This window comes from Ailuropoda melanoleuca, chromosome 16, assembly GCF_002007445.2.
Source record: "Ailuropoda melanoleuca isolate Jingjing chromosome 16, ASM200744v2, whole genome shotgun sequence".
NCBI classification, from domain to species: domain Eukaryota; kingdom Metazoa; phylum Chordata; class Mammalia; order Carnivora; family Ursidae; genus Ailuropoda; species Ailuropoda melanoleuca.
The window spans coordinates 80,698,926-80,723,980 of record NC_048233.1 but is presented as its reverse complement, the minus strand read 5'-3'; the positions used below and the strand labels follow the sequence as shown (position 1 = coordinate 80,723,980).

At 58.2% G+C, this 25,055-nt stretch overlaps 2 protein-coding genes across 3 annotated transcripts; one reads left to right on the top strand and one right to left on the bottom strand.

Moving 5' to 3' along the window:
• Nucleotides 1-5: 5 nt before the first annotated feature.
• SLC15A3 (solute carrier family 15 member 3) lies at nt 6-12,083 on the top strand (the record flags this gene model as incomplete). The annotated part of the gene is made up of 8 exons (XM_011236522.3): nt 6-497; nt 3,466-3,755; nt 5,894-6,041; nt 7,523-7,633; nt 8,331-8,499; nt 9,940-10,098; nt 11,371-11,526; nt 11,929-12,083. Coding segments are annotated over 8 exons (1,680 nt in total), but the record flags the coding sequence as incomplete, so codon positions are not given.
• Nucleotides 12,079-24,487, bottom strand: TMEM132A (transmembrane protein 132A). Of its 2 annotated transcripts, none has more exons than XM_034646565.1 (11): nt 24,220-24,487; nt 21,597-21,811; nt 21,136-21,354; nt 20,048-20,379; nt 18,580-18,729; nt 17,379-17,577; nt 17,145-17,288; nt 15,413-15,615; nt 14,399-14,681; nt 13,836-14,027; nt 12,079-13,421 (listed from the first exon to the last, which is right to left on the bottom strand). In XM_034646565.1, the coding sequence occupies exons 1-11, from the start codon at nt 24,317-24,319 to the stop codon at nt 12,381-12,383; spliced, it is 3,078 nt and encodes a 1,025-aa protein (XP_034502456.1). In that variant the 5' UTR covers nt 24,320-24,487; the 3' UTR covers nt 12,079-12,380. The 2 variants fall into 2 exon arrangements, with proteins under 2 accessions (XP_034502456.1, XP_034502457.1); XM_034646566.1 differs by having other exon boundaries at nt 17,379-17,574.
• Nucleotides 24,488-25,055: the final 568 nt, after the last annotated feature.

Below are 25,055 nucleotides of genomic sequence, written 5' to 3'. Positions count from 1 at the left end.
CGCGCAGGCCGCGGGCGCCCCGACGGTGGCGGCGGACGGCGGCGGCCGCCGTGCTGCTGGTGGAGACGCTGGAGCGCGCCGCCTTCTTCGGCGTCTCGGCCAACCTGGTGCTCTACCTCAACAGCGCCAGCTTCCAGTGGGATGGCCAGCAGGCGTCCCGCGCCGCGCTCGTCTTCCTGGGCGCCTCGTACCTGCTGGCGCCCGTGGGCGGCTGGCTGGCCGACGCGTACCTGGGCCGCTACCGCGCCGTGGCCGTCAGCCTGCTGCTCTACCTGCTCGCCTCCAGCCTGCTGCCCGCCACCGCCTTCGCGGACGGCCGCCGCTCCTTCTGCGGCGAGGTGCCCGAGTCGCCGCTGGGGCCCGCCTGCCCGACGGCCGACTGCACGCGCCTCTCGCCCACCCCGTACTGCGCGCCCACCGTCTACTGCGGGCTGCTGCTGCTCGCCCTGGCCGCCAGCTCCATCAGGAGCAACCTCACCTCCTTCGGGGCGGACCAGGTGAGTGGCCGGCCGGCCGCCTCCGCGCCCAGCGAGGCCCAGGGAGGGCGCGGGGCCCGAGAGCTTCGTGGGGCTGAGACGGAGGAGAGCCGGGAGAGACCTGAGGCAAACCACTTCCCCTCTCTGCTCCTGGTTTCCTTACTGGAAAGAAGAGGGGGAGCTAACTCTAGCAACGGTTGCGATGGCCACGATGGTAATAACCGCAGTGGGTTTTCTTGGACCATGGGCTGCTTGCAATGTTTTAACTTCTTTAATCCTCGTAACTACCCAGGAGGTAGGTGGTATTATTATGTCCACGTCACAGATGAGGACACAGAGGTTTCAGGCTATGAATCAACCTGTCCAAGGTCCCATAGAGAGCAGGTCAACGAGAGGGAAGGGTAGCTGGACCTCAGGTCCCACCACGAGCCCCATCTTTATGTGTGGTAGGGATCTGGGGGCTAGGGAAGGAGTAAGCCCCTTCCTAACCAGGAGCGCCAGAGGTAGGGTCCCGCAGACTTGTTCGGATCCCAGCTCTGCCACTCACACGCTAGGAGCTCTTGGGCAAATATCTCAACTTCGGAGCCTTTCTCTGTATGCTTTTGGACAGCACGTGGCACACAGGAGAAATTCAATAAATATTTACCAAAGGAATGAGTGAATGCCTAAGGATATGGCTACATTTTGACGCTTTACTCTGTGGGATATTAGACAATCATTTTAAGTGATATATAATATGATTAAAACAACCACACGTGATGTTAGCAAAAGTGAGGCAGAACTGAGTACAGAGTGTGATTACAGCCCCATGAAAAGACTAGGAGTCAGCTAAAAGGAGAAACCGGAAAAGACTGTAGCAACAGTCACAGGACTGTACTTCTCCCTTATTGCCTCTGTTTTTCAAATGTTCTTTAATTGTATGTATTCACCACCATGAAGTAGACATTTTAAAAGAATCATTGCAACCGGCTGGCCCCCACAGTTCAGCAGCCTACACAGTTTCCAGTGTCCTTGCCAAGGACTTGCTCATCCAGCCTGTTTGGGTTCCTTTGATGATGGGGGACTCGGTGCCCCCAGGGTGGCCTGTCCATTCCTTGGTTACTGTTGACCTTCCTTCAGACTAGCAGACCCCCAACATCTGCCAACAGGAATCTTTCTTTTCCCTTCATTCTACTCTTTCCTTGACATCCACTACACCCCCTGGTGCCCTAGGCTGCCCTAGGGGATCTGAACCTGACCCATGGAATAGGTTGGAAACACTGAAATGATTTCAGGCAGGGGTGGACATCCCTGGATTTGAGTTCTTTAAAAGTGTCTCTGGCTACAGTGGAGAGTGGGTGGGGGTAACGGGAGCGGGTACACCAAAGCAGTGAAGGGCCACTGCAGAATTCAGGGCAGCAGTCAGATGGAGGGGTGTGTGGGTGGGAAGGGTTGGCACCAACCGGCAGACAGCCATACCCAGAAACCACGTTTTTAACACACTTGCTCATTTCAGAAGGGGCCATCCATCATTCTTGACAAAGTGCTCATTTTGGGAGAGCTCATGTATGGCCTGAATGGGTTGCCTGGTCTTCCCCTTAGAGCTGCGATTGTCATGTTCATTTGCATCCAATTAATAAATGGAAGTACCTGCACATAATGGGACTTATTCAATTTTCTGCTTGAAAGTCCACAGCAAAAATTCTCATTGCGTGGATATGGTCCTCCCCCTCTAATGCCTAGAGGACCCCTCAGAATCTCTAAGGGCATGCATTGGTATGGACTATAATTTCACCTTTCGAAAAGGAAAAAAAAAAAAAAACTTTTCCCCCAATGCAATCACAAAAAGTGAAGCCTGACAAAAAGGAGAACAGTGGATTTTGAAATGCACTGGTTTGTTGAAAGGGTGATGGGTGTAACAGCATACAGAATCACCTTGAAAACTGACCTCTAGTCTTCACTGCTTTTTAGAAATGCAGATGCCTGGGCCCTGCCCCAGACCTGCTGGGTCAGAATCTGGGACCAGGGCATGGGAGCAACTGACCCGAGCCAGCGGACTGGAAGGGGGCCTGGGGCCTGACTGTTACAGATTGATCCAAATCCTGGGTAAAGATTTTCAGTCTTTCTGCCCTTGCTGGGGGGCCTGATTTTTTTTTTTTTTCATCAGGCCAGAACCCGCTGTTAGAGCTGTGTCCGAGACCACCTCTGTTTTCCCTGATATGCCAACCTTGTTTGACTGGGCATATATCAGAGGGAGCAAGTGGAGGGGAAGGGATGGGCCACAGTAGAAAACTCTGCATCTCCAAATTGCAGAGGAAATTCTCAATTAGGCTTTTAACTGTTCTCTCAGTAATACACATACATCATATTTAATAATGTGAGAAAGACTTGATCTTTATTGCCTTTCTTCTGATTATAAAGGTGATGCATAGGTTTTCAGTCAATGACAAAGAAATAAATCAACGAGGGGCGCCTGGGTGGCACAGCGGTTGGGCGTCTGCCTTCGGCTCGGGGCGTGATCCCGGCGTTGTGGGATCGAGCCCCACATCAGGCTCCTCTGCTGTGAGCCTGCTTCTTCCTCTCCTACTCCCCCTGCTTGTGTTCCCTCTCTCGCTGGCTGTCTCTATCTCTGTCAAATAAATAAATAAATAAATAAATCTTAAAAAAATAAAAAAAAATAAAAAAAAATAAATCAACAAGAAATGAACAAAATGGCATGAGAGACATCTGTTGTGTGGACTCCTTGGTGAAAATAAAAAAGCACTGTATGCCATGGGCATGAGCCAACAGCTGTGCCCAACTGTCTTGATCATTAACAAGTGACTCCCAAGGGAAAGGTTTATTCATTCAATCAACCGATATTTATTGAGTGTCTATTTAGTGATCAGGGACCAGGAAAGTGCTGGAATGTCTGCCTGTTGACCCAGGAAGTGCCTCTGTGGGAAGGGGGTGCAGGTCCATTGTGGCAGGGTGCCCCTGGACCTCCCTTACTGTCACCCTTCCCCCGCAGGTGATGGATCTTGGCCGCCATGCCAGCCGCCGCTTCTTCAACTGGCTTTACTGGAGTATCAACGTGGGTGCCGTGCTATCGCTGCTGGTGGTGGCCTTTATCCAACAGAACATCAACTTCCTGCTGGGTTACAGCATCACCGTGGGCTGCGTGGGCCTGGCCTTCTTCATCTTCCTCTTTGCCACCCCCATCTTCGTCACCAAGCCCCCCACAGGCAGCCAAGTGTCCTCCATGCTTAAACTTGCTCTCCAAAACTGCTGTCCCCGGCTGTGGCACCGACACCCTGCCCGGTAAGAAGGGGGCTCTTGGTGAAGGGGGCCACGGAGCCTGGAGACGTGCCATCTCCTCCTGGGGAGGCACGGTCCAGTTGGAAGAACGTTCTGGGTCAGCTCCCGTGGTAGCCCTTTATGACGACCTGCTGTGCCAGGGCCAGAGCTGCCCGCTGTGACTGAGGATGGTGACGGAGGTCCAGGTGATGGTGCCAGTGCTGTTGCTGATGGACTAACTGTAGAAAGTGGGAGGCCACTCATGGTCTTGACAGTGACCATTGAGGTAGCGATGGGACGTTGGTTAGCAGGCGCGGTGAAGATAAGTTGGTGGTGACTGACAAAGGTAGCGGGGCTGGTTGATGGTGGAGACGATGGTACCAGCAAAGGCTGTTGGGATAGAATATAAATAATCCAACGCCACGTTGGTATGAAGTATAAGAAAGTCTAAGAGGGTGCCTGGGTGGCTCAGTCAGTTAAGCGTCTGCCTTTGTTAAGCCCAGGTCATGATCTCAGGATCCTGGGATCAAGCCCCGCATTGGGTTCCCTGCTCAGTGGAGAGTCAGCTTCTCCCCCTCCCTTTGCCTCTCCCCCCACAGCCCCATGCTCTGTCTTGTTCACTCTCTCTGTCAAATAAATAAATAAAATCTTAAAAAAAAAGAAAGAAAGAAAGAAAGAAAGTCTAAGAAACCAGCCAAACTTGCCCCCCCTCCATCAGCCGGCATCCCAGGGTGGATAGTTCTGAACAGCCTCGCTCACGCACACCGGCTTCCTTTGCCCTCTGTCCTTCCTAAAGTTAGTTGACTACTTATGCTAAGCAAACCTGTGTCCGGACTTGGAGCCGGTTACAGATCTTGTCAGTAGGATGTAGATGGAAAAGGGGCAGGACATGTTTGTCCAAGCTGGTGCATTGCTGTGGGGTTTGGTTTTAACGATCCAGCACAGCCCAATAAACCGTCCTGGAGCTCCGTGGCTTAAGCAACCACGTTTTCTTACCTGTCACGATTCTGTGGGTGACTGGGCTCAGCCGGACAGTTCTTCTCCTTCTTGCGATGTCACTTGGGGTGGGGGGAGCTGCAGTCATCTGGGGACCCGAAGGTGTTAGAACATCCAAGATGACTTACTTACATGGCTGGCAGTCCACGTCAGGTCCCCCGTCATGTGGCCTCACGCCTGTGGGTGGAACTCCTCACGGCAAGGTGTCTGGGTTGCAAGAGGAGGGAGCTCTCTCCAAGAGTGAACGTTCTGAAGGGAAGGAGGCAGAAGCCGTGGGGCCTTTATGGGGCTTGAAGTCCCAGAGCCACCACTTCTGCTCACTCCGTGGGTCAGCCACAAGGCCCGCCCACATTCCAGGGCAGGGGAGCGAATCGCCCATGGGCGGAGCAGTGACATCACTGCTGGAAAAGCTGGCAGCGGCCATCTTTGGAAATGACCACGCTGGTGTTATCCATTTCAGCATCTCAAAGGATGAAGCAAGGCTCTAGAGCAAGAAGGGATTAGAAACCTGTCAGGACAAAGGGCAAAGGGGGAAGGTCACAGCAGTGTTGATCTATCCTGTTTCCTGATCATTTCCCTGGCACCCTTACCTCTCTGCTGCCTCTCTCCTCTTCAGGTAGGGAGAGGGCCGTACTGTTTTCTGTGGAGGAGGATGGACTTGGAGACAGCAAGTGGGGGTGCTGTGGGGTACATCAGACCCGGGCCGACCCCTGTCTCTGAGTCAGGCCTGGACTGGGACTTCCCTGCTTCCCACGGCACATTGATGCTGTGAGGCCAAAAATCCCCCAACACTCCGCTCGCCACAGTCCCTGGTCTACTTTCCCCAGGACGGCTGGGCCTCAGCTCCGGGGTGGGGGGGGGTCTTGATCAGCCACCTGTGTGAGAAAGGAGGGGACAGTGAGGACAGTGACAAGGAGTGTAATGAACAGTCGGTGGGAGGCTGGCTTTGGTGAGTGATCGCCTCACTAACGATGATGATGGCGAGGATGGTGATGATGGTGATGATGGAGAAGGCGATGCTCGTGGTGGAGGGAGGAGATGGGTGATTTCGGAGGTGACGGTCGTGGTCACTGGCGATAGGGGAGCAAGATTAAATTAGGGGATAATGGTGGCCGTGGGGGTGGTGATGGCTGCTATTTTATCTGCTGCCCCCCATGGCCCCACAGAGACCCTCCAGGCACCCAAATTCTGCCCAACCAGAGGTCTCCCCAGCCTGGCCCTTCCCCCCAAGAGGACATCGCCAACTTCCAGGTGCTGGTGAAGATCTTGCCCGTCATGGTGACCCTGGTACCCTACTGGATGGTGTATTTCCAGGTGAGCACACAGCCCTTTCGCTCTGGGGGCACGGGCTCCCCGGTCCCCTGCTGGGCCTCAGCTCTCACCGTAGAACCCCAGAGCACGTGGAAAGGGAGGCAGGGGTCCACAGCGTGACCTGGAGCTATGTGGGGCCTGGCACAAAGCCATCCTGATAATGAATAGCATGAGGAACTCTGGAGACGCGTTTGGGGCCCAGTGCCTCGAATGTCACCCCGTCTGTCTGGACCTCGTGTGTAAAACGGGTGGCTTGGAGGCTCTCACGACTCTAGAGCATTCAGATTGTCTGACGCAGCAACTGAGGCCCAGAGTCGCCCAGTGCCCCACGGCCAGCTCAGCTCGTTGAATACTTCGCAGCAGTGATTCCCCACCTGGGCTGTGTCTCAGAACCACCTGGGTGGTGGGGGGAAGTCTCTAGAGTGATAAACTTCTCAGGTGAGACTGGTACTCAACCAGGTCTGAGAGCTGCTGCTTCCCACCATTTCCTGAAGGGAAGGTTAGTGGGGGGTGTGTGCGTGTGTGTGTGCGCGTGCGTGTGTGTGGGTGTGTGTGGGTGTGTGTGTGTGCGTGCGTGTGTGCGCGCGTGTGTGTGCGTGTGCGTGTGTGTGCGTGTGCGGGTGTGCGTGCGTGTGCGTGCGTGTGCATGTGTGTGTGTGTAGGGTGGGCAGCCGCCTAACCCCAACTTCTAACCCCCAGATGACAAGGTCTTTGCCTTCCACACCCCCTTCCCAGGAAACTTGTTTTGTGTTACAGAAGATGGGGGTCATTTGGGCCAGCCTGCCACTTTGGGTGCACAAAGGCGAGGGGACAGGGACACGTGGAGGGTGTGTGTGTGTGTCTGTAGCTGATTCTCAGTCACACTGGCTGTCAGAATACTGACATCCTCACACACCAGGTGGCCGGTAGCTGCTGTCCTGAGCAACCTGAGTGCCCTCCCCTGCCCCAGATCCCCCTGCATTGTAGGGCAGCGAAAGGGGTGACACCTGGTATGGCAGTGGGCCCCCTGGACCTTGCCCCTGCAGCTCTGCCCAGAGCCATTCTGGTGGGCTGGAGTCTATGCAGGGCCTCTGCTGTGTCAGCCCGTGGGATGCAGCTTGGCCTCGGTGTCAAATGAGAGCTCCCTGTGGGGACAGCCATGTCATTATCGTCCTCATGTCAACAAACGTTTATCCACGCCTCCTCTGTGCCAGGCCCTGGAGACACCAAATGTGAGTCAGACCAGCCATGCCCAGGCTCCGGGCTAAGGCTGCACACACAGCTCAGGGGCCTGAGAGCAGAGCGAAGGAAGCTTCCCGACCTAGCCTGGCTCCTGAGGAGGGAGGACAGTAGGGAGGTCACGTCCCCCGAGGCTGGGCGAGGGGACAGCTGCCCAGCGTCTCCGTGCTTCTTCTGAAGAATGCCCATCTAGGAGCTGGCGGTCTCCTGGGCTGGAGGCGCGGCGGCCAGCTCTGTTCCAGCCACGGCTCCGTCTCTCTTGGCAGATGCAGTCCACATATGTCCTGCAGGGTCTTCACCTCCGCATCCCAAACATTTTCCCAGACTACCCTGCCAACAGCTCCGTGGCTCTGAGAGCCCAGCCGAGAGGCTACAAGGTAAGAGGCCAGGTGGGCGTTCAGCCCCCATTGCAGGCGGTGCTGGGTGCCTCCTCTGCAAACAGGAGGAAGTGAAGCTGTTTCCACACCCAGGTGCAGGGGGTCCTCGGGGAACAGGAGGATGGGTGAACTTGTGCCCCAACCCAGGCGTCCTGCTAAGACGCTCAACCGCCCCGTAGGATTCAGGCCAGCTTCGCTCGCACCCACTGCTGCTCTGAGGCCTAACCGTTTGCTAGGTGCTCTCGGGGCCCTCAATTCTACCTTGACTTCCCTCACTCTCTGGGAGCCCTGGATGCCCAGATGTCTGTCTTTCCCCAGAACTTTCCAAATCAGGTCCTCGGCATTTCAAAGTCTTAAAACATCAAAGACCCTCAGAGCTGGCAGAGAAACGACATTTGCCACTACACCGTCATTCCTTGCCCAGGGCAGACCTCACTAATCCATCTTGACGTGTTTTCATGCTGAGCCCGAGAATGTTCCAGGCAGCCACTACAACTGATAGAGGCCAGAGGAACCGATCTGCCAACTCTGATTTATTCCCATCCCTGACTTACCCCGCTGAGGAAGGTGCATTCCAGAGAGGGGAAAGGGCTGACCCTGGGTCACCCAGGAACAGTCTGGAGGCCTGTGCTCCCAACTCCTGCCCAGAGCTCCTTCCGCTCTTCCAGCCTGCCTTGCTTGGCCCCCTCTTGCCCAGATCCCAGAAGCCTGGCTCCTCCTGGCCAACGTCGTGGTGGTACTGATCCTGGTGCCTGTGAAGGACCACTTGCTCGACCCTTTACTGCTGCGCTGCAAGCTGCTCCCCTCGGCCCTGCAGAAGATGGCCCTGGGAATGTTCTTCGGCTTTGCCTCCGTCCTTGTGGCAGGTGTGTGGGCCCGAGTGGAGGGACGTGGGGGCGGAGGCTGGGTCCACTTCCGGCCAATGCCGGAACCGTGGGCCTGGACCACGTACACCCTCCCGCCCTGGGTGTCAGCCTTGGCTTCCCAGAGGGTGTGAGCTGAAGGGGACCGTCCTCCTCTAGTCCGGCCTCCCCTCGTCTCGACTGATGGGGCAACTCAGGCCAAGAGAAGGAAAAAGATTTTCCCCAGTGGGATGTAAGCTCCCTGAAGACAGGATTTTTTTTTCTTTTTCATTCACTGCTATGAATAAAGCACGTGGGCAATCAGTGTGTTGAAGAATTTTTCAGACACTCGGCCACTTTAAAAAAAAAAAGAATTTATCATTTATTCTCTTCCTTCTAGTTCAAAAGGATTTGAAGCCGTTTATTACAAAGGGGCTCGGGTAAAGAAGCCTTTCATGCTACTGCACAAACCTCCAACCCTTTCACTTGGTAACTTAATGATTTTGAAGTTACTTAGCGTCTTTGAGTCCCGTCTTTGCCATGGGGATAGTAATTCATTCAGCCCCGGTGCAGGACCCGGGTTCTGCCCTCATGGAACGTAGTCTAGCGGGAGTGTTGTAAGGATTAAAAAAGGCGAAGTCTGCGAGACACCCAGCTCCGTGCCTGGATCACGATGAGCCAGGGGAATCAAAGCCCAGAAACCAGCATTGTGCTGCAAGGACGAAAACCAAACTAGGTTCTTTTTCAGCTCTGTGCGTTAATGCACTTTGTCCTAGTTCATCCTCACAACAATCCTGGGATCTTTAGTCCTCCTTCTTGCGTAAGAGCACTGGATCTCAGAGAGGTTAAGTGATTTGCCCAAGGTCACACAGCGAACCAGTGGCAGGGCTCAGGGTTGGAACCTACGTCACCTCCCACCACATCCAGTGTTTGGGCCATGACAGCACAGCCGTCTCCGAAGCAACGAAGGGCAAGGAGATAAAAGTAAGCTTGAAAGCCAGGTTAGAAACCCTTCTGGATCCTGCGGTAGAGAAATCACATGATATCTCTGTCTCTGTCCCTGGAAATGGGGCCAGCTGTGAAATCAGACACACAGGGGCTCAAACCCAGCCCCAACTACTCATCAGCTTGGGTGACCCTGGGCTGGTTGCTTAACCTCAATTTGTCTTTCTCCATTTGCAAGAAGGCATTTGTCCAGGTCATAACTGGCTCTCAACGAATGCAAGCTGTTCCTGTTCATGAGTGCAAAACCTCATTCTGAGCTTCCTAGCGGCCAAGGCAAAAATCAAAGAGTTGAAACTCACATCTTGGGCCTCCACCCGGCCCCGGGCCCGTGTTCATCTCCTTTCCCGCTGCTCGGTCACTGACGACCTAGTGAATACCCACCATGTGCCAAGCTCTGCCCTGGGTTAATCTGCGGATGGTGGGCCTGGCTATTTATCGTCCCCCTCTCTCCCCCACCAGGAGGCCTGGAGATGGAGCGCTTGCAGTACGTCCACAGCAACCAGACGGTGTCCCAGCAGATCGGGAAGGACGTGTACTATGCAGCCCCGCTGTCCATCTGGTGGCAGATCCCTCAGTACCTGCTCATTGGGATCAGCGAGATTTTCGCCAGTATCCCAGGTAGGCTGGACCCCACCCCTGCTCTCGCACCAGGGATGGGGTCTGCCTCGTGCTGCCTCGAAGTCAGAGCTCCACGGCACAGCTTCTGGAGTCTGTGGGTGTGGAGGAAGGCCAGGTTGTCTGAGCGGGGCCGCGTTTCCCCGGTGGAGACTTACTGGCACCTGCTTCGTGCCAGGCACTCGATAGGCACTGGAGATGTGCAGGTGGTTAAGACACTCCCTACCGACTTCCCCCATCGTCCCCAGTGTCATGTTCGTCATTCCCCGGGTCTCAGATTCAAAGTGAACTCCTCTTTCCCCTTCACTGCCGGGCCTAATGCCAACGCCTCCGTAAAGCCCTGTCTGAGGCCCCTGGGCAGAGGGAGTCCTTCTATCCTCCTCTTGTTCATCTCGGAATAATGCAGTATGTCTGTCTCCCCCGCCGCAGGGCTGTGAGCCAGAGCTGTGGGGTGGAGGTGGGCTCCTCACGCAGCTGAGGCTAGGCTCTGGTGGGACTCACTCCGCACTGGGGGACCGTCACGCAGACAGTCATGCAGACAGTAAACCCAGGGGAGGGCTGCAGTGGTGACTCTAGGGTGTAGGGAAAGCCCCTGGGACGAGGCGGGGAGGAGGCGGGTGGGCAGGGAAGGCTGAACCCAATGGGCAGCAGGCAGGGGGAGCTGCAGATGCACAGAGCTAAGCCTTGTGGTGAGTGTGCAGAAGGCTGGGGAGGTTCGGGGCCACACCTGGATGGATGTTGAAGTCTCTCCTGAGGGCAGTAGCACCCCCCCACCACCATGGGGATTCTGGCAGGTCAAAGATCCCATTAGAGATTTTTTTAGACAGACCCATCTGGCTGTGTGAAGAGGAAGACAGGAAGGAGGGGGGTGGTCTAAGAGGGGTTTGCAGGCGTTGGGCAGTAACTGACCAGGGCCGCGCTTTGGGCCAGGGCAGAGGGAATAGAGAGGAGGGCACATGAGAGTTCTGAGGTTAAATAAAAAAGATTTGGGGATGATGTTGAAGGCAGGCAGAGAGGGTAGGGGAAAGAGAGGGGTGCATTCCCTGAAACGGGAGACCCAGGAGGACGAGGAGGAGGGGAGACAGAGCAATGGGGGGGCATCCAGGTGGAGGTGTTCAGCCAGGGCAATAGACGAGCAGGGCAGAGGCAAGGGGTCACAGGGGTGTCGTCCTAGCCACAGGGTGGGCAGTCATGCAGGGGAGGCCAGGATGGAGGCTGGGTGGGCCTCATTCCTGCTCCTCCACCGGCCGCTTGGGTCTCCCCCTCCCCCTGCAGGCCTGGAGTTTGCGTACTCCGAGGCTCCGCGCTCCATGCAGGGCGCCATCATGGGCATCTTCTTCTGCCTGTCGGGAGTGGGCTCACTGTTGGGCTCCAGCCTCGTGGCCCTACTGTCCCTGCCCGGGGGCTGGCTGTACTGCCCCAAGGACTTTGGTGAGTGTGGGGCCCTCCGTGGGAGTGGGACATGGGTGGTGGGAGGCTTGGCAAGGAGGTGGCAGCTACTGAGTGCTGTGACCCCAGGCAGAGTGAAACAGCGGGCTGGACTCAGGAGACCCGGGTTCCAGCCTGAACCTGGCCAGTTGCCCACAATGTGGCCTCCCCACCTGGGGCCTCAGTTTCCCTAACTGGCGAAAAGGAATCCGTGAACTCGGCAGATCTCCAAGCCAGTCTGTCATTCTGGCTGAAGGGCCACCTTTCTCTGGGGTCTTCTGGAGTAGCCAACAGGGACTTGTAGGCAGCACAGGAAACCCTGGGGACCGCCCGTGCCCACACTGCTGCAGCCGCCAGTCCCGGGGAGCCCTGCCCGACCCAAAGGCCAAGCCCCTCTCTCCCCAGGGAACATCAACAATTGCCGGTTGGACCTGTACTTCTTCCTGCTGGCCAGCATTCAGGCCGCCACGGCGCTCCTGTTCATCTGGATCGCCGGCCGCTATGAGAGGGTAGCCCGGGGCCCAACCCCCCAGAGCTGTCCCAGCAGGGACAGGGGCTGAACACCCCCCACCCCGCACTTCTCTCCCCAGGACACAGACAGCAGCAGCCCCGGTGGGGGTTCCTTGAGTTTATTCTGTATCCAACGTTAGGATGGAATGGTTCTCATAAATAAGGGGCATAAGCCCTTCCTCACGAGCATGGTCCATGACGGGGGAGGGGGCGGGGCAGAGTGGGGGCCCGGGTGGGCGTCCGTTTGAGAGCCCAGGCAGGGGAGCTGGATCGGCAAGCACCAGAGGGTGAGCAGGCGGCTGCCCGGGCTGGAGGCCGACAGCGCCGGGCTGGGCAGGCGGGGAGGGTCAGGAGCTGCCCCGGATCCTCTCCATGTAGCTGCGCAGCTCCTCGGGGTCCTTCAGGCCCATGTCCTCACATACCCAGCGGATGTCCTCCTCGCCCGCCACCAGGATGGACTGCACGGCAGGGGCCCCTACGGGCTCCTCAGACAGCTGGGCCGGGGGGGCTGGCGCAAACGTCACGAACTCCACACGCTTTCGCCGCCCCCCGGCCTCCTTCCGGGCCAGGGTGCTCGAGGAGCTGGTGGTGCCCCCCGCAGGTGCCTGGGCCACAGTCAAGGCCTCCCCTCCGCCCCCAGTCTCACAGGGGCAGCCCCCCTCCCCCTTGGGCAGGCCAGGGGACTGCCGGTCCAGCTGGCGGCTCAGTTCCTCCTGGTCAGTGCCCAGCCAGACCCAGTTGTGCGGCTGGGGGGAGGCGGGGTCGGTGGCACTGTCGGGGGGCTCCTTGCGCTGGTAGCGCAGCACGAAGACCACACCATTGACCAGGAAGATGAGGATGGCCAGACAGAAGATGCCCAGCAGAGCATACATGCCCAGCTCTAGGTCGGTGACCCGCTGAGGGGCGGGGACCATCTCCTCCTCTTCCTCCTCCTCCTCCTCTCCAGCCTCTGCCTCCTTCCCAGCCTCCTCCTCTGCCCGCTCAAACTTGCCCCTCACACCCCCGCTGCCCCCAACACCACCTGCCTCCCATCGTTTACCACCCATGCTGGCCTCCGTGGCCGGTGAGCTCCGGGCAGGGCTGGATGGGAGGGCAGGGGCCAGGGTGGGAGCAGGGGGCAGCCCTAGCCAGGCAGTGCCAGAGGCCAGGGGCACACGGTGGCGGCCCCGGCGGCAGGGCTCAGGCGGGTGCAGAGCCACGTGCAGGGGCAGCCCCTCGGCACCCGCCCCACTCACCACCACCCCGAGCTGGGCACCCCGCTCCTCGGCTGGCAGGACGGCACCGGGCTCCTCGGCTGAGACAGAGAGTCCCAGGTCATGGTGGTCGTAGAGCTCAGCGGGGGCCAGGGTGTGGTCAGAGAAGGACAGCCAAAGGGAGAGGGCCACCTCCTGTGGGGTACACGGACACAGGCAGAGACATGCGAGGGCACGCACGCATGCACACAGAGACCACTCCCACAGAGACAGGCCACACGGAGGAGGAGAGATCAGAGAGAAAACAGACACGGGCAGATGGACAAAACACAGGGAGAGAGGGGACGTGCGTCAATCACCTGTCTGCCACTCAGCCCTGGGGTCTGAATCATCGGGAGGGTCCTCAGAGCCATCTAACCAACCTCCCACTGCCACACTCCAGCCAGCCAGTGCTTGATCACCTCCAGCCGCAGAGAGCTCACTACCTCACAGGGCAGTTAGTCCTCATTCTGAAAACCCTGAGGTGAGGGGTCCAGGTGCTTCCCATCCCCCTGTCATTAGCCCCCACCTGGAGATGTTGACCTCATCCCCCTGACCCCCAGCTGTCACCTGCTTTGGGGCGGGAAAGGCTGACTGTGCCCAGCATGTGGCTGTGACCTCCCCGGGGTGGGCAGTGCCCCGGCTCAGGGCCAGTGAGATGCCCATCACCGGCTGCACCCGCAGCTCCAGCACCGAGACCTTGTCATCCGTCACGGCCAATGCCTGCTCCCCCAGAATGGTGTCAGACAGTGGGGAACGCACCTGAGGGTGAGAGGGAGCTGCAAGTTATGGGGGGGCAGGTACACAGACAGCCTCTCCCCTCTGAGCCCCATCATCGGCACGTGCTGCTTTTCCCCACCCTTTGCACTCCATACGACCTGTGCATACAAGGACCCCAATCCCATGCCTAGGGAACAGTTCCCTTCTCTCTCAAGACCTGGTTCCCACATACCCAACCCCAGCCCTTCATGCTTTGAGGGTGTACCCATTACACGGGCCATCCTAGTCTCACCCAATCCCCAATCCCACTGGGCTCGTACCTGCCCTGGTACACCCTGGGCCCGTTCTGACACTCTTCATACCTGCCCATGAACATTCTGAGGGCCACCTACGCCTTTAGGGGGTCTACCCACCTCGATAGAGGTGACGCCAGGCTCCCGGCCCACCAGGACGCGGCCGCCCTCTAGCGAGGCCACGCGTGGGTCCTGCACGCGTGCGTGCGGCGCCACGAGGTGGGACACGTCCAGCAGCCAGTCGGGGCCGAGCAGGTGGGTGAGGCGGCGGCCGCCGTCCAGCGGGTGGGCCGCGAAGGGGACAAGGAAGCGCACGCCGGCTCGCTGGTACTGCAGGCGGCAGCCTCGGGCTCGCCGCTCTGCTGCCTCCTCCGCCAGCGCTGCAGCCTCGGGTTCTGGCACCCTGGGGTGGGGGCGGGACGGACAGGCCCGGGGGCGGGGCGTCAGCTCGGGCTCTGCCCCCAGCCGCTGAGGGCCCCGCCCTCTGGAGACTCCCAGCTCCGAGGGGCGCGCATTCTTCAAACTTCTGCCTCTCTACGTGTTGGCATGGCATCACTGCCCCGTTCCTAATTCGTGCCTATGCCAGTCTATCAAGCTGCCCTGGCCCTCCTCTTGCGCTTCACCTGAATTCTTGGCTCTTGGGGAGGCGGGAAGACCCTCTCCAACGGGGGAGACCTTGGGGAGCTCACTGTCCGGAAGGCCTCGCTCAGATTCCTGAGGCCACCTCACCCTTGGCTCTGGTGGGACTTTCTCGGTATTTACTGAGCTAGGTGCCACCTTAGGCTTTGAGGACGCAGCAGTGAACAGAAGAGACAAAACCCCTCGCCTTCGAGGTCTTACTTTCTCAAGGAGGAGAGTGAAGGCGGTGGGCAGAAACATAAGCAAGAAGAATCAGGCTATCCAGGAATTAGGAAGTGATCTGCACTTGGGAGAAGCGCAGCATGCAAGAGGGAGAGGGAGTGTACAGGTCAGTGATTACAAATAAAGTGGCCAGAGGCTGGGTGGTGACAAGCAGGTGGGTAGGAGGAACCGGAAGCAATAGGGCAGTTTTTTAGACCCCAGCCTGAGCCCATGGCCGTGTTCCCCGCACCATCTCTTGGGTCCCAGAGCAACTTTGCTAAGGCCTCCACTCACCCTTCGGCTGGGCCAGGGACCCTCCAGCCTCGGACCTGCTCCAGGGTGGTGTCGGTCAGTTCAATGCGCAGGGGCAGCAGCGGGGCCCACACCGTCAGCCGCAGCGTGGCCCTCAGCCGGCGCCACCAGAAGTCCACCCGCACCCCGCGGGCCCCCCGGGTCTCCTTGCCAGACACAAACACGGCATCACAGGTCTCAGACACCTGTGGGAGGGCAGGAGCTGGGCTAAGCCTTGGAAGATAGGTATGGAACACAGAGGGCTGCCCTGAGCCCTCACCATTAGGGGCAGGGCTGAAATTCGTTCTGCATTTTACTGGCAGGTCTTAAGAGTAAGAAGATTTCACCAAGGGGCACTTGGGTGGCTCAGTTGGTTAAGCATCTGCCTTTGGCTCAGGTCATGGTCTCAGGTCCTGGGATTGAGCACAGTATGGCTCCCTTCTCCCTCTCCCTTTGCCCCTCTACCCCCCTCGTGCTCTCTCTCAAATAAATAAAATCTTTAAAAAAAAAAAAAAAGTTTCGCCATGCATCCAAGATCCATTCTGGAGGAACCAGCCATTCCCAAGTTCACCTGGGGCCCGGCTGGGGAAACTGGCTATTTACGTCCAACAACATCCCTCTCCTGGTAGTGGAGAGTTCGAACCCACACACTTGGCTCCTCATTATCTGACTTTTGTGCTGGACACCTCGCAACCGACTACAGGGAGGTGGGCAGAGGCCAGACAGACCTACCCACTCGAGAGCCCTCAGGAGGGAACCACTCACACAGGGACAGAGTGCCATCGTAAGTGGCAAGACACCTTTTTCAGTCAGGCAGCCAGGATTTAGGAAATGCAGGCTCTGGGCTTCCCCTCTTAGAACTTCAAAATGGAGAAAGTTGACCCGCCCCCCCCCCCTTTTTAACCTCATGGATCGTGACAATGCTCTAATCATTATCACTTTAACATCCCATACGTGTTACATTGTATTAAAAGCTGCCGTTGCTGCAGCTCCTGCTCTCTGCTGGTCGAGTGTCTTGCGATGCTTTTAATTCATTTTTTTTTTCTTTTAAGAGAGGAAGGGAGTAGGGGAGGGAGAGAAGGAAAGGGAGAATCTTAAGCAGGGTCCATGCCCAGCACGGAGCCGGACGTGGGGCTCAATCTTGTAACCCTGAGATCATGACATGAGCCAAAATCAAGAGGTGGATGTTTCACCGACTAAACCACCCAGGTGCCCCTGGGTGCTTTTAAATCTTACAACAGTCTGTTATATTCCCATATTAAAGCTTAGAAAACCAAGGCTCAGAGAGGTGAAGAGACTCGTCCATAATCACACAGCTAAATAAAGATGGGTTTCAAACTAAAATTTGTGGGTCCCAACATACATGCTTTTTTTTTTTTTTGGTAGGCTCTAACTCTGTGTCCAATGTGTGGCTTGAACTCGTGACCCTGAGAGCAAGAGTCACATGCCCTAGTCACTGAGCCCGTCACATGCCCCAGAGTATATGCTGTTGACTCTCCCATGTCAGTTCATTTGTCAATACAGTAATGGACGGGGACGTGCCTAAGCTGGCACAGCTCCCACCCAACTGTGGAGAGAGGTGGTGGGGATAAGCGAAGTTGAACCTGTGGGTCCCCCCACGAGATTTCTGGTGTCAAGAAGAAGCTGTTCTCTCGGGAACCCGAGTGGGGAAGGGGTCCGTGCATCCCCGTGCGCACGTGCTCATACTCACGCGGGGCTGGCATGTGCCACTCACCTGCAGGACCTGTGTGTTGGCCGACTCACAGCCGATCTGCTCTGTCACCTCCACCAGAGCCCCCCCGCTGTCCACGGTGACCAGGCGCACGGGCACACGCCGCGGCTCTCCAGTCAACGGAGCCGTGTTCACCAGCTCCTCAGCCTGGGGGGGGGGGTGCAGGAGGAGCTCAGCCCCCAGCTCTTTGCCTCGCTCGGCCCCATGCCTGGCCAGGCACAGGTGAGGACTCCTTACCTTGGCCAGTGGGACAAGGGCTCTTATGTCCCGCTCCGACACCAGGATCTCCCACACCATTTTGTCCTTCTCTGCCTCGGGGGCCTGGCCTGCGTACTCCAGCTGCCATGTGACAGGGCGAGTGACCGCCACGCCCCCACTCGTGCCATTCCCCACCAAAAAGTCCACCGACAGGAACTCGGATAGTTCGAGGGGGCTGCTGGTCAGAAGAGAGAGAGGGACTGAGTGCTTGCTAGTGGCCAGGCGCTATTGTCAGCATTTCCTAGATTCGTGAGCTGGGTCCTATGATAACCCCCAATTTGCAGGGAAGAAAACGGAGGGACAGAAGTCACATAACCTGCCCAAAGTTACAGAGTTGAAGGTGGCAGGGCTGCGATCAAACTTGAGCGCCCTGGCTCCAGAGCCCCAGCCCTTACACACCCTCAGCCTCTAGAAGACCCATGTAGCCACTTCACCACCCCCCTGGAAAGCCTGCTTGCCCTCCTGCCTTCCTAGTCCCCCTCCACTCAGACTTCCACCCTCCACAGCCATGGGGGGCGGGCATAAATACCTGGGGTCAATTTCTACCCAGGAGCAAAAGTCACTTCAAAGCCCCAGGACTGGCCCTCAACCCCCTGAATCATAACCCTTGCGGGTTCCTTTGATCAAGCCCTGGCTGGGTGCTTGCTATATAGTATTTTATTTTCACAAACCCTAGGGGGTGTATTATTATCCCCACTTTACGGGTGAGGAAACTGAGACTCTAGTCGNGGGGGGGGGGGGGGGGGGGGTATTGGGGGAGGTTAACCAGCTTGCCCATGGTTATTCATCCGAAAGTGTCAGAACCAGAATTCCAACTGGAGCTACGACGCTCATGGCCTTGGCCCAGGCTCAGAGCGTAAATAAGAGTTCCTAAATGTTAACTGCAGCTGAGCTGTTCCTGAAATATGAATGGCTCAGAAAAAGGGACCCATCTGGTGGCTGCGGGAGGCAGGGTGGTGGCTGCGAGGGCTGTCCCTGGGTAGCCAGGATAGGCTGGCCTCACCTGGAGTGAGACTCACAGACACTCGCTGTACCTGCCATGCACCTGGGGACGGATAAATGATAACCGAATGAATCAGTGTCTGCTTTGTGCTGCTTCCTTGAAGGAGTGTTCTGTGCCTGCTCACATCTGCTCACTCCTTTCCCTGCCCCCCCCCCCCCGGGGAAAGGAGTTACCTACCTGGAGTCTGGCCCTGGGGGTTCCACGCGGTGGCACGTGATGACGGTTGTGTGGTGCTTGGAGCCCTTGAAGCGGTCCAGCTTGACCGTCCAGAGGCTGGGCTGGGCTGGGCGGGCAGCCGTCACATGCAGCCCCTTCTTCACCTTGATCCTGGGGAGAGGACATAGGCCCAGTGTGTCAAGGTGGGTGCTGAACTACGGACTGAATGAGGAGGGACACAGGGGCGAAAGGCATCGGCCTGCTGTCTGGCCTTCCCGCCTCCAGTCTGAACCTTCTGCTTCCGCGTCCTCCAATCCAGAAGGACCCCATCTCAGTGCAGGTCAGGTCGCACAGCTCTCCCCGACTCAAAGACCCACCGCCCAGAGTCAGGTCTAATCCCGGCATCGAGGCCCTCCAGGATCTGGTCTAGTTTTGTCTTTAGCTGAGACATCCCTCTATCACTCTGCTTCGGCTACACCAAAAGTTCTTCCCGCACACGCAGCTCATTTATGCCTCTGAGTCTTGGCTCGGGCTGTGCCTTCAGCCTGGCCTGCCCTTCCTTTTTTCATCTGCTCATTCTTCAAGCCTCCAGCAACTCAAATACTGTTTCCTTTAGAAGGCTTTTCCTGTGCAGGATGAATTTCCCCTCTCCTCCAGCCCTCACCCAGGCCCCCACCACACCCCGTACCTCCCCAAGCATATAATCCAGTGCCTGCCGTACAGCTCCTTTCCCTAGCACTGGGGTCCCTTAGCACCAGATGGGGACCCAGCCTTGCTCCTCTCTGTAACCCCAGAGTGGAGACACAGGGCTGGGCATGCTTCAAGTGTCTGGGAAAGATCTAATGAGTGTGCGAGTAGGCATAGGGGGGTGTGAGAGACAGGGGGACAGGACAGACACACAGGGACAGGACACACACACAAACCCAAAGGTGGGAGAGGCGAGTCATACTCTACAAATCCTTGTCAGTGGAATTGGGTTGGGGGGCTACTTTGGGAGAACTTCCTGAAGGGAGGGACACAAAAAGGAGGGCCTTCCTGTGGGGAGGAGCGGGCTCTGTCCAGAGGTGAGGGACCTGCAGCCAGGGACCAGGCAGGAGAACATGCAGATGAACTTGACTGGAGCAAACACCGGTCCTGGGGCATTAGAGCATTAAGCACCCCCAGGCACTGCACTTGGCAATTTCTAAGCCCTCTCCTGTTTTCCCTCCCTGGAGCCTCACAGCTGCCCTGTGAAGCAGGCAATGTTAGCCCCACTGAGCAAGGAGTCTCAGGGAGGTGCCAGGGGAAGGGGAGCTTCCCGCTTCTGACTCCAAGTTCAGGGCTGTGCCCGTGGCCAGGACTTGCCTGACCTGGAGGGAGTGTGGTGGGCCTGTGTTTGCAGAGATCAAGGATTCCAGTACGGACCCCAAAAGGAAAAGGCACCCTCCCAGTCTTCCTGCAGAGGTTCCTGCCTCCAACCGCCCCCCACCCCCAGGAGCCCAGGACTCACCGCAGGGTCAGGACACTGGCTGTGAAGTTGTGCCGAAGCAGAAGGGTGGCACTGAAGACCTGGCCGGGCCGCACGGGCACATCAGGCACCTGCAGAGTCACCACCTCGTCCAGGGGCACCTCCTGGTACTGCGGGGGGTCTGCTGGGCGCAGCTCCACGCCACCCACCGGAAGGGCCTGTTCCTTGGGGTCCTCCTCCCCTCCGGGGCCGCAGCCCCCAGGGCCCTCAGCCGCAGGCTCCAGCGTGTAGGCCAGCTCCGCCCGCGTGGTGGAGCCCTGGGAGAACCAGTGGGAGGGAAACTCCAGCTCCACCACGCAGGCGCCTAGGGAGGGCTGCAAACACACAATGGGCATCGTTGGTGCGGCAGGAGATGGGGTTCCAGCACCCGCGGCAGGAAACACAGAGCAGGAGGGATCCATGAAAGGCAGGACCAGCACGGGCCACAGACATGTCCCAGGTGACACAATGAGTGACATGACTGGGGCTGGGTCTCCGAACTTGTCCAAAAGCCACACTTCGACTCTGGGGAACAGTCTCATTCCAAAGCGAGCCAATCCCCATGCCTCCCGCTAAGGATGCCCCAGGACCACCCTGACTACGCCTCAGGCTTCGAAGAATCCCAAAGCCTGCAAAATATCGCTCGCTGGTGGATTCCTGTGCTCGACTTCAAAACAGTGCCAGTTGCGATTATAAAAGTAATACTAACAATAACGCCAACACTTGCTGAGTGTTGCCAATGCCAGCCATTGGCATCATGCTAAAAGCTACTGCATTCATTTCATTTGTTCCTTATTCCAGCTCCATATGAGGTAGGAATTATTATTACCCCATTTTATAGATGGAGAAGCTGAGTCCCACAAAAATTAAGTTACTTGCCCAAAGTCATATACAATGGACTGACTTCCTTAAGGGGCCCTAAATAACCCTTTCAAAGGGTCCCCATGAAAGCTGGCAGAACAGGAACGGAGTCAGCTTGTCTGGGACTCCCGAACCACCCAGGAGCGGTAAGCCCTTTCTTCCCTACCCCGGGACTACCCTCGGGCTGGCACAGCAGGTAGGGCCGGCCTAGGTAGGGCCCGCCCACTCACCTGGAAGTGGCAGGCTCGGTGAGCAGTGCCTGCAGGGTGTGTGGCGTGGAGCCGGGCGCAGGGCAGGCTGCCAGGCCCTGGCGGCCAATCCTGCCCTTTAAGGTGGAAGAGGACTCGGGCATGGGGCTCCGCCGGGGTCACGGCCGCTTCCACCGACACAGCCCGCACATCCCACGGCACTGGCCATTGGTGGGGCTCAGTGACCCGTGGCGGGACCACCTGGAGGGAGAATGGGGGTGCTCAACAAAGCAGGAGGTTGAGGGGAAGCAAGATCCGGAAAGATGGGACACCAGGCTTCCAGGCCCTGTGTGGCAGGAGAGGGCATTTACAGGCCTCATTTTCCCCCTCTGGAAAACACGGAGCACAGCTGGGGCTGGGGGAGACCCCTGAGCCAGGCACAAGCAGACCTCGGCTCTGAGTCCTGTTAGCCTGGGAGTCAGTCGCTGGTGCTCTCTCCTTACCTGCTGAGTGGCAAAGGGTGGGTAGGAGGCCCGGAGAAGTGGCTGGGCCCTGGGCCACGGCTGCAGGAGCAGAAAGGTCTCAGATCGGGAGCCCAGAGAGGAGTTGGCAGGTGGATAGCGGCCCACTTGCTGCACGCGGAAGTATTCAGGGGCATCAAGGAGCTCCAGGGCTGCGGGCAGGTAGACGGGATCCAGGGGGTCCTGGTCACAGCCCACTGAAGGAGAAGGGGTAGAGATGATGACAGCTCCAGAGCTGGCCAGGGCTGAACTGAGCTCCAGCCTGGGGCACAGTGGTGGTGGGCAGTGGAGGAAGAAAAGGTTAGAAATGTCCCATCCCTCCAGGGTGTAGAGGAAGGCGTTCCATTTCACAGATGGGGAAACGGGAGGTAGCACATGGCAGCACCAGGATTTGAATGTACGTCCTGGGCTGGATGCCAGCTCCCAAACCTTTCCTTCTTCTACCTTCCATAGACTCAGGCCTTCCTCCCGAGGAGAACCTTCTCAACGTCTCTCCCCATTCCTGCCCTCTACCCACTCGCCTCTGGTGTCAAGGCGTCTGTGGGGCACAGTTTTCTCCAGAAAGGGTCTGTGCAGTTAGATGGTGATGAGGTGAGCTTTGTAAAAGCAGAGAACTTTTCTCTGTCCCCGGGTCCTTGGCCAGACTGCTGGGACACCCACCCTTTCTCCCACTATGATCGCCATGGCAAGCCCACATTGGTTTCCTAAACTTGCTCCCTTTTTCCGTGTCCCAACTGGGTACCAAAAGTGGGATTGGGGTTGGAGGGGGGACCATAAGCCTGGGGAGAGAGCCAAAATATTCAATGAGTAGAACGGCAAAGGACCTCTAAGACCATACTTGGTTTACACCAACTATTAGCTAGCCCTAGTAGTAATAAACACTTTCGAACACTAACTATATGCAGACTACTGTTTAAGACATTTTACATGTATTAACTCTTCAATTTATGGAATAACTCTGAGAACTAGCTTCTCTTGCTATTAATTCCATCTTCGGGATGTAGAGGTTGAGGCTGCGGTTAAAGGACTTGCCTGGGGTCCCGCAGCAGGAGAGAGGTGAAGCTGGGAGTCAGAGCTCAGGCATTATACCCAGAGGGATACCCTGCCTCACCTCCCGACGCTGTTGGCAAGGGTGAGCACGTCCAGCTTCACTCCCTGGACTCTGGGTCTCTCCCACGGCCCTTAATGTCATGTGGCCTCCTTAAGGAAGCCCTTCTTGATTGCTGGCCCTCCCACCAGTCCCCTAGTTGCCTCATCTGAATTGACTGTCTTCCTGTCTATCGACAGGGGAGCTTGTTCGACTCATTCCTGAATTCCCCAACCTGGGCAGCTCTCCCTGGAGAGGATGTTCTGGGAGCCTGGAGGACTGCGTTTACGTCTTAATTCTCCCTCAACAAAGCTGGGGTCAGTCATTCAACATCTCGTGGAGCCTGAGTCCTCACCTGTAGAGTGTGCGTTTAGTGACAACTGTGAACAGGGGAGGGCTTTGTCAAGTGTGGCGAGCAGTCTGGAGGAGGGGTTATTGCTACTGAATAATGGATGTGACAAGGCTTCCCTCATCTCTCTGTATAAGAGGTTATCAGGGCTCCTGCTAGGTCCCATGGGGAGGGGAGCAGGTGGCTGAAAGCAGCCCTAGAGCCAGCTCTCTCTCTGCCCCATCCTGGGCTGGGGGACGTGAAGGTTTCAACCTCCTTCAAGGCCCTCCCCACCAAGGAGCTTGTGTCTGAGAGGCTCCACACATCCTGCTCCCAAGTGTAACAGGTGAGTGACTATGGCTTCCTAGGGGCAGCCCCTGACCTCCCGTCCTCCTCTGGTTCTACTGCCTGGATAATTACCAGATGCCCTAAAGCCTGACTCCCACGGACTCCCAGCACCCAGAGCTCAGCTCTCGCCCTGAGGGTGAGGGGGCTAGAGAATGCCTCACTATCCCCCACCCCAACACCCCCCCTCCCCGTTCTGTGGTGTCATCCACCTAGCAGCCATAGCCCTGCCAAGATAGCCCTGCCAAGGGCAGTCGGACCCCCACCCTGGGCACAGAGGAATCGCTGCCCCTTCCTCCAGTGATGGGGATCCCCATAGAATTCAGGAAGGCACGGATGGGGCAATCCCCGGGAGACTCCAAGGTCGGATTTCTCCTTGGGGCAGGGGGAGGGCGACTGCGCACCTCTCAGGTTCCAGGCAAAAGGGCTGCCTCCCATGCCCGTGGGGGCTGGGTCGATGGTGGGTGTGTGGGGGCTAGGAGCCACTTGGGTGCTGCTCTGTGGATCGCAGATTAGGGAGCTGGTGCGCCTGGGCCAGGGGCAGCCGGGTTAAATGCTCGGGCGGGAGGGGGAGCTCGCGGAAGGCGTGGGGGCTAGCTGTGAGAGCCCGGGACCCGGCTGGTCCTGGATCGGGAAGAGTTGCCGGGTTCTGGAAGTGAGGGAAGCGACAGAGGAGCGCGGCTGGAGGGAAGATCTGGGGGGTGAGACCTCCGGTTCTCAGGGCACGCTGCGGGGCGACCCGGCTCCGGGCTCAATCCGAGAACCCGGCTCGCCACATCCCTCCAGCCCGGCCCCCGCCGGGCCCCAGCCGCCCCTCGCCCCGCCCATACCCCCCTCCCGCTGACCTCTCACGACGTCCAGGGCCAGGGCCACCAGGAGGCAGAGCCAGGGGCCGCAGGGCCCCCGGGGAACCGCTGCCGCGCGCCCCGCCATCCCGGCGCACATCCTTCCCGCGGAGGGCGGGGACTAGGCGGGCGGCTCAGGTGGCCCCCGCGCGCCCGGCATCTCCCGCGCCCGCTCTGCCGCCCCGACCCGGCCGGCTGGGTCCCCGCCGCCGCCCGCCCGGCCGCCTGCCCGCGGCCGCAGCTCCCAGACAATGGAGCGGGAGCCGGAGCAGGAGGGTGGGAGGGAGCGAGCACGGCACAGGGGCAGCCCCTCCGCCCCGCCGGGTCCTAGTGCCCTACGGATCGCAAGCCCCGAGCGCCCCCGTGCTTGAGGTCGGGAAGAAGGCCGCTTCCCTGGGGACTGACCCGCCTGACTCAGAGAGCCTCCAGGCGTTCTGCTGGCTCCCTCTCGGAAGCTCCTGCCCAGGGAGGAAACAGCCACTTCCTCTGCCTCACGCCCGCCCCACAAGCAACTCACCTGTAAAGGCATCTGACACCCGAATCGGAACTGGAATTCGGGGACATGGGGAACCGAAAGGCAGGGGCGGAGAGGGGAAGAAAGGGGCCAGAAAGGGCCAGGCGACAATCACCTGGGCCTGCCCTGACAGAGCCCTGGGCCACTCCTGTGGAGGAAGGTCTCAGGGGCAGACAGCTCGAGTTTCATGCCCAGCCCCGTCCCTGGGAGAGGCCCATGGGCCTAGGAAAGGTGACGGCCCCTCTGCTCCTGAGGGAAGTCCTGCCACCCAGGTCCTGGCCTCCTGGCCCAGCCTTGCCTACCACGCAGTTCGGAGAGGTCA

Excerpts from the sequence above, each read along its gene's own strand:
- TMEM132A (XM_034646565.1), bottom strand. The coding sequence starts at position 24,319 with ATGTGCGCCGGGATGGCGGGGCGCGCGGCAGCGGTTCCCCGGGGGCCC. Across the intron at positions 20,380-21,135 it reads ACCGAGCCTGCCACTTCCAG|CCCTCCCTAGGCGCCTGCGT; the intron begins GTGAGTGGGCGG and ends GTGTGTTTGCAG. Across the intron at positions 17,289-17,378 it reads CCCTTGTCCCACTGGCCAAG|GCTGAGGAGCTGGTGAACAC; the intron begins GTAAGGAGTCCT and ends CCCCCCCCCCAG.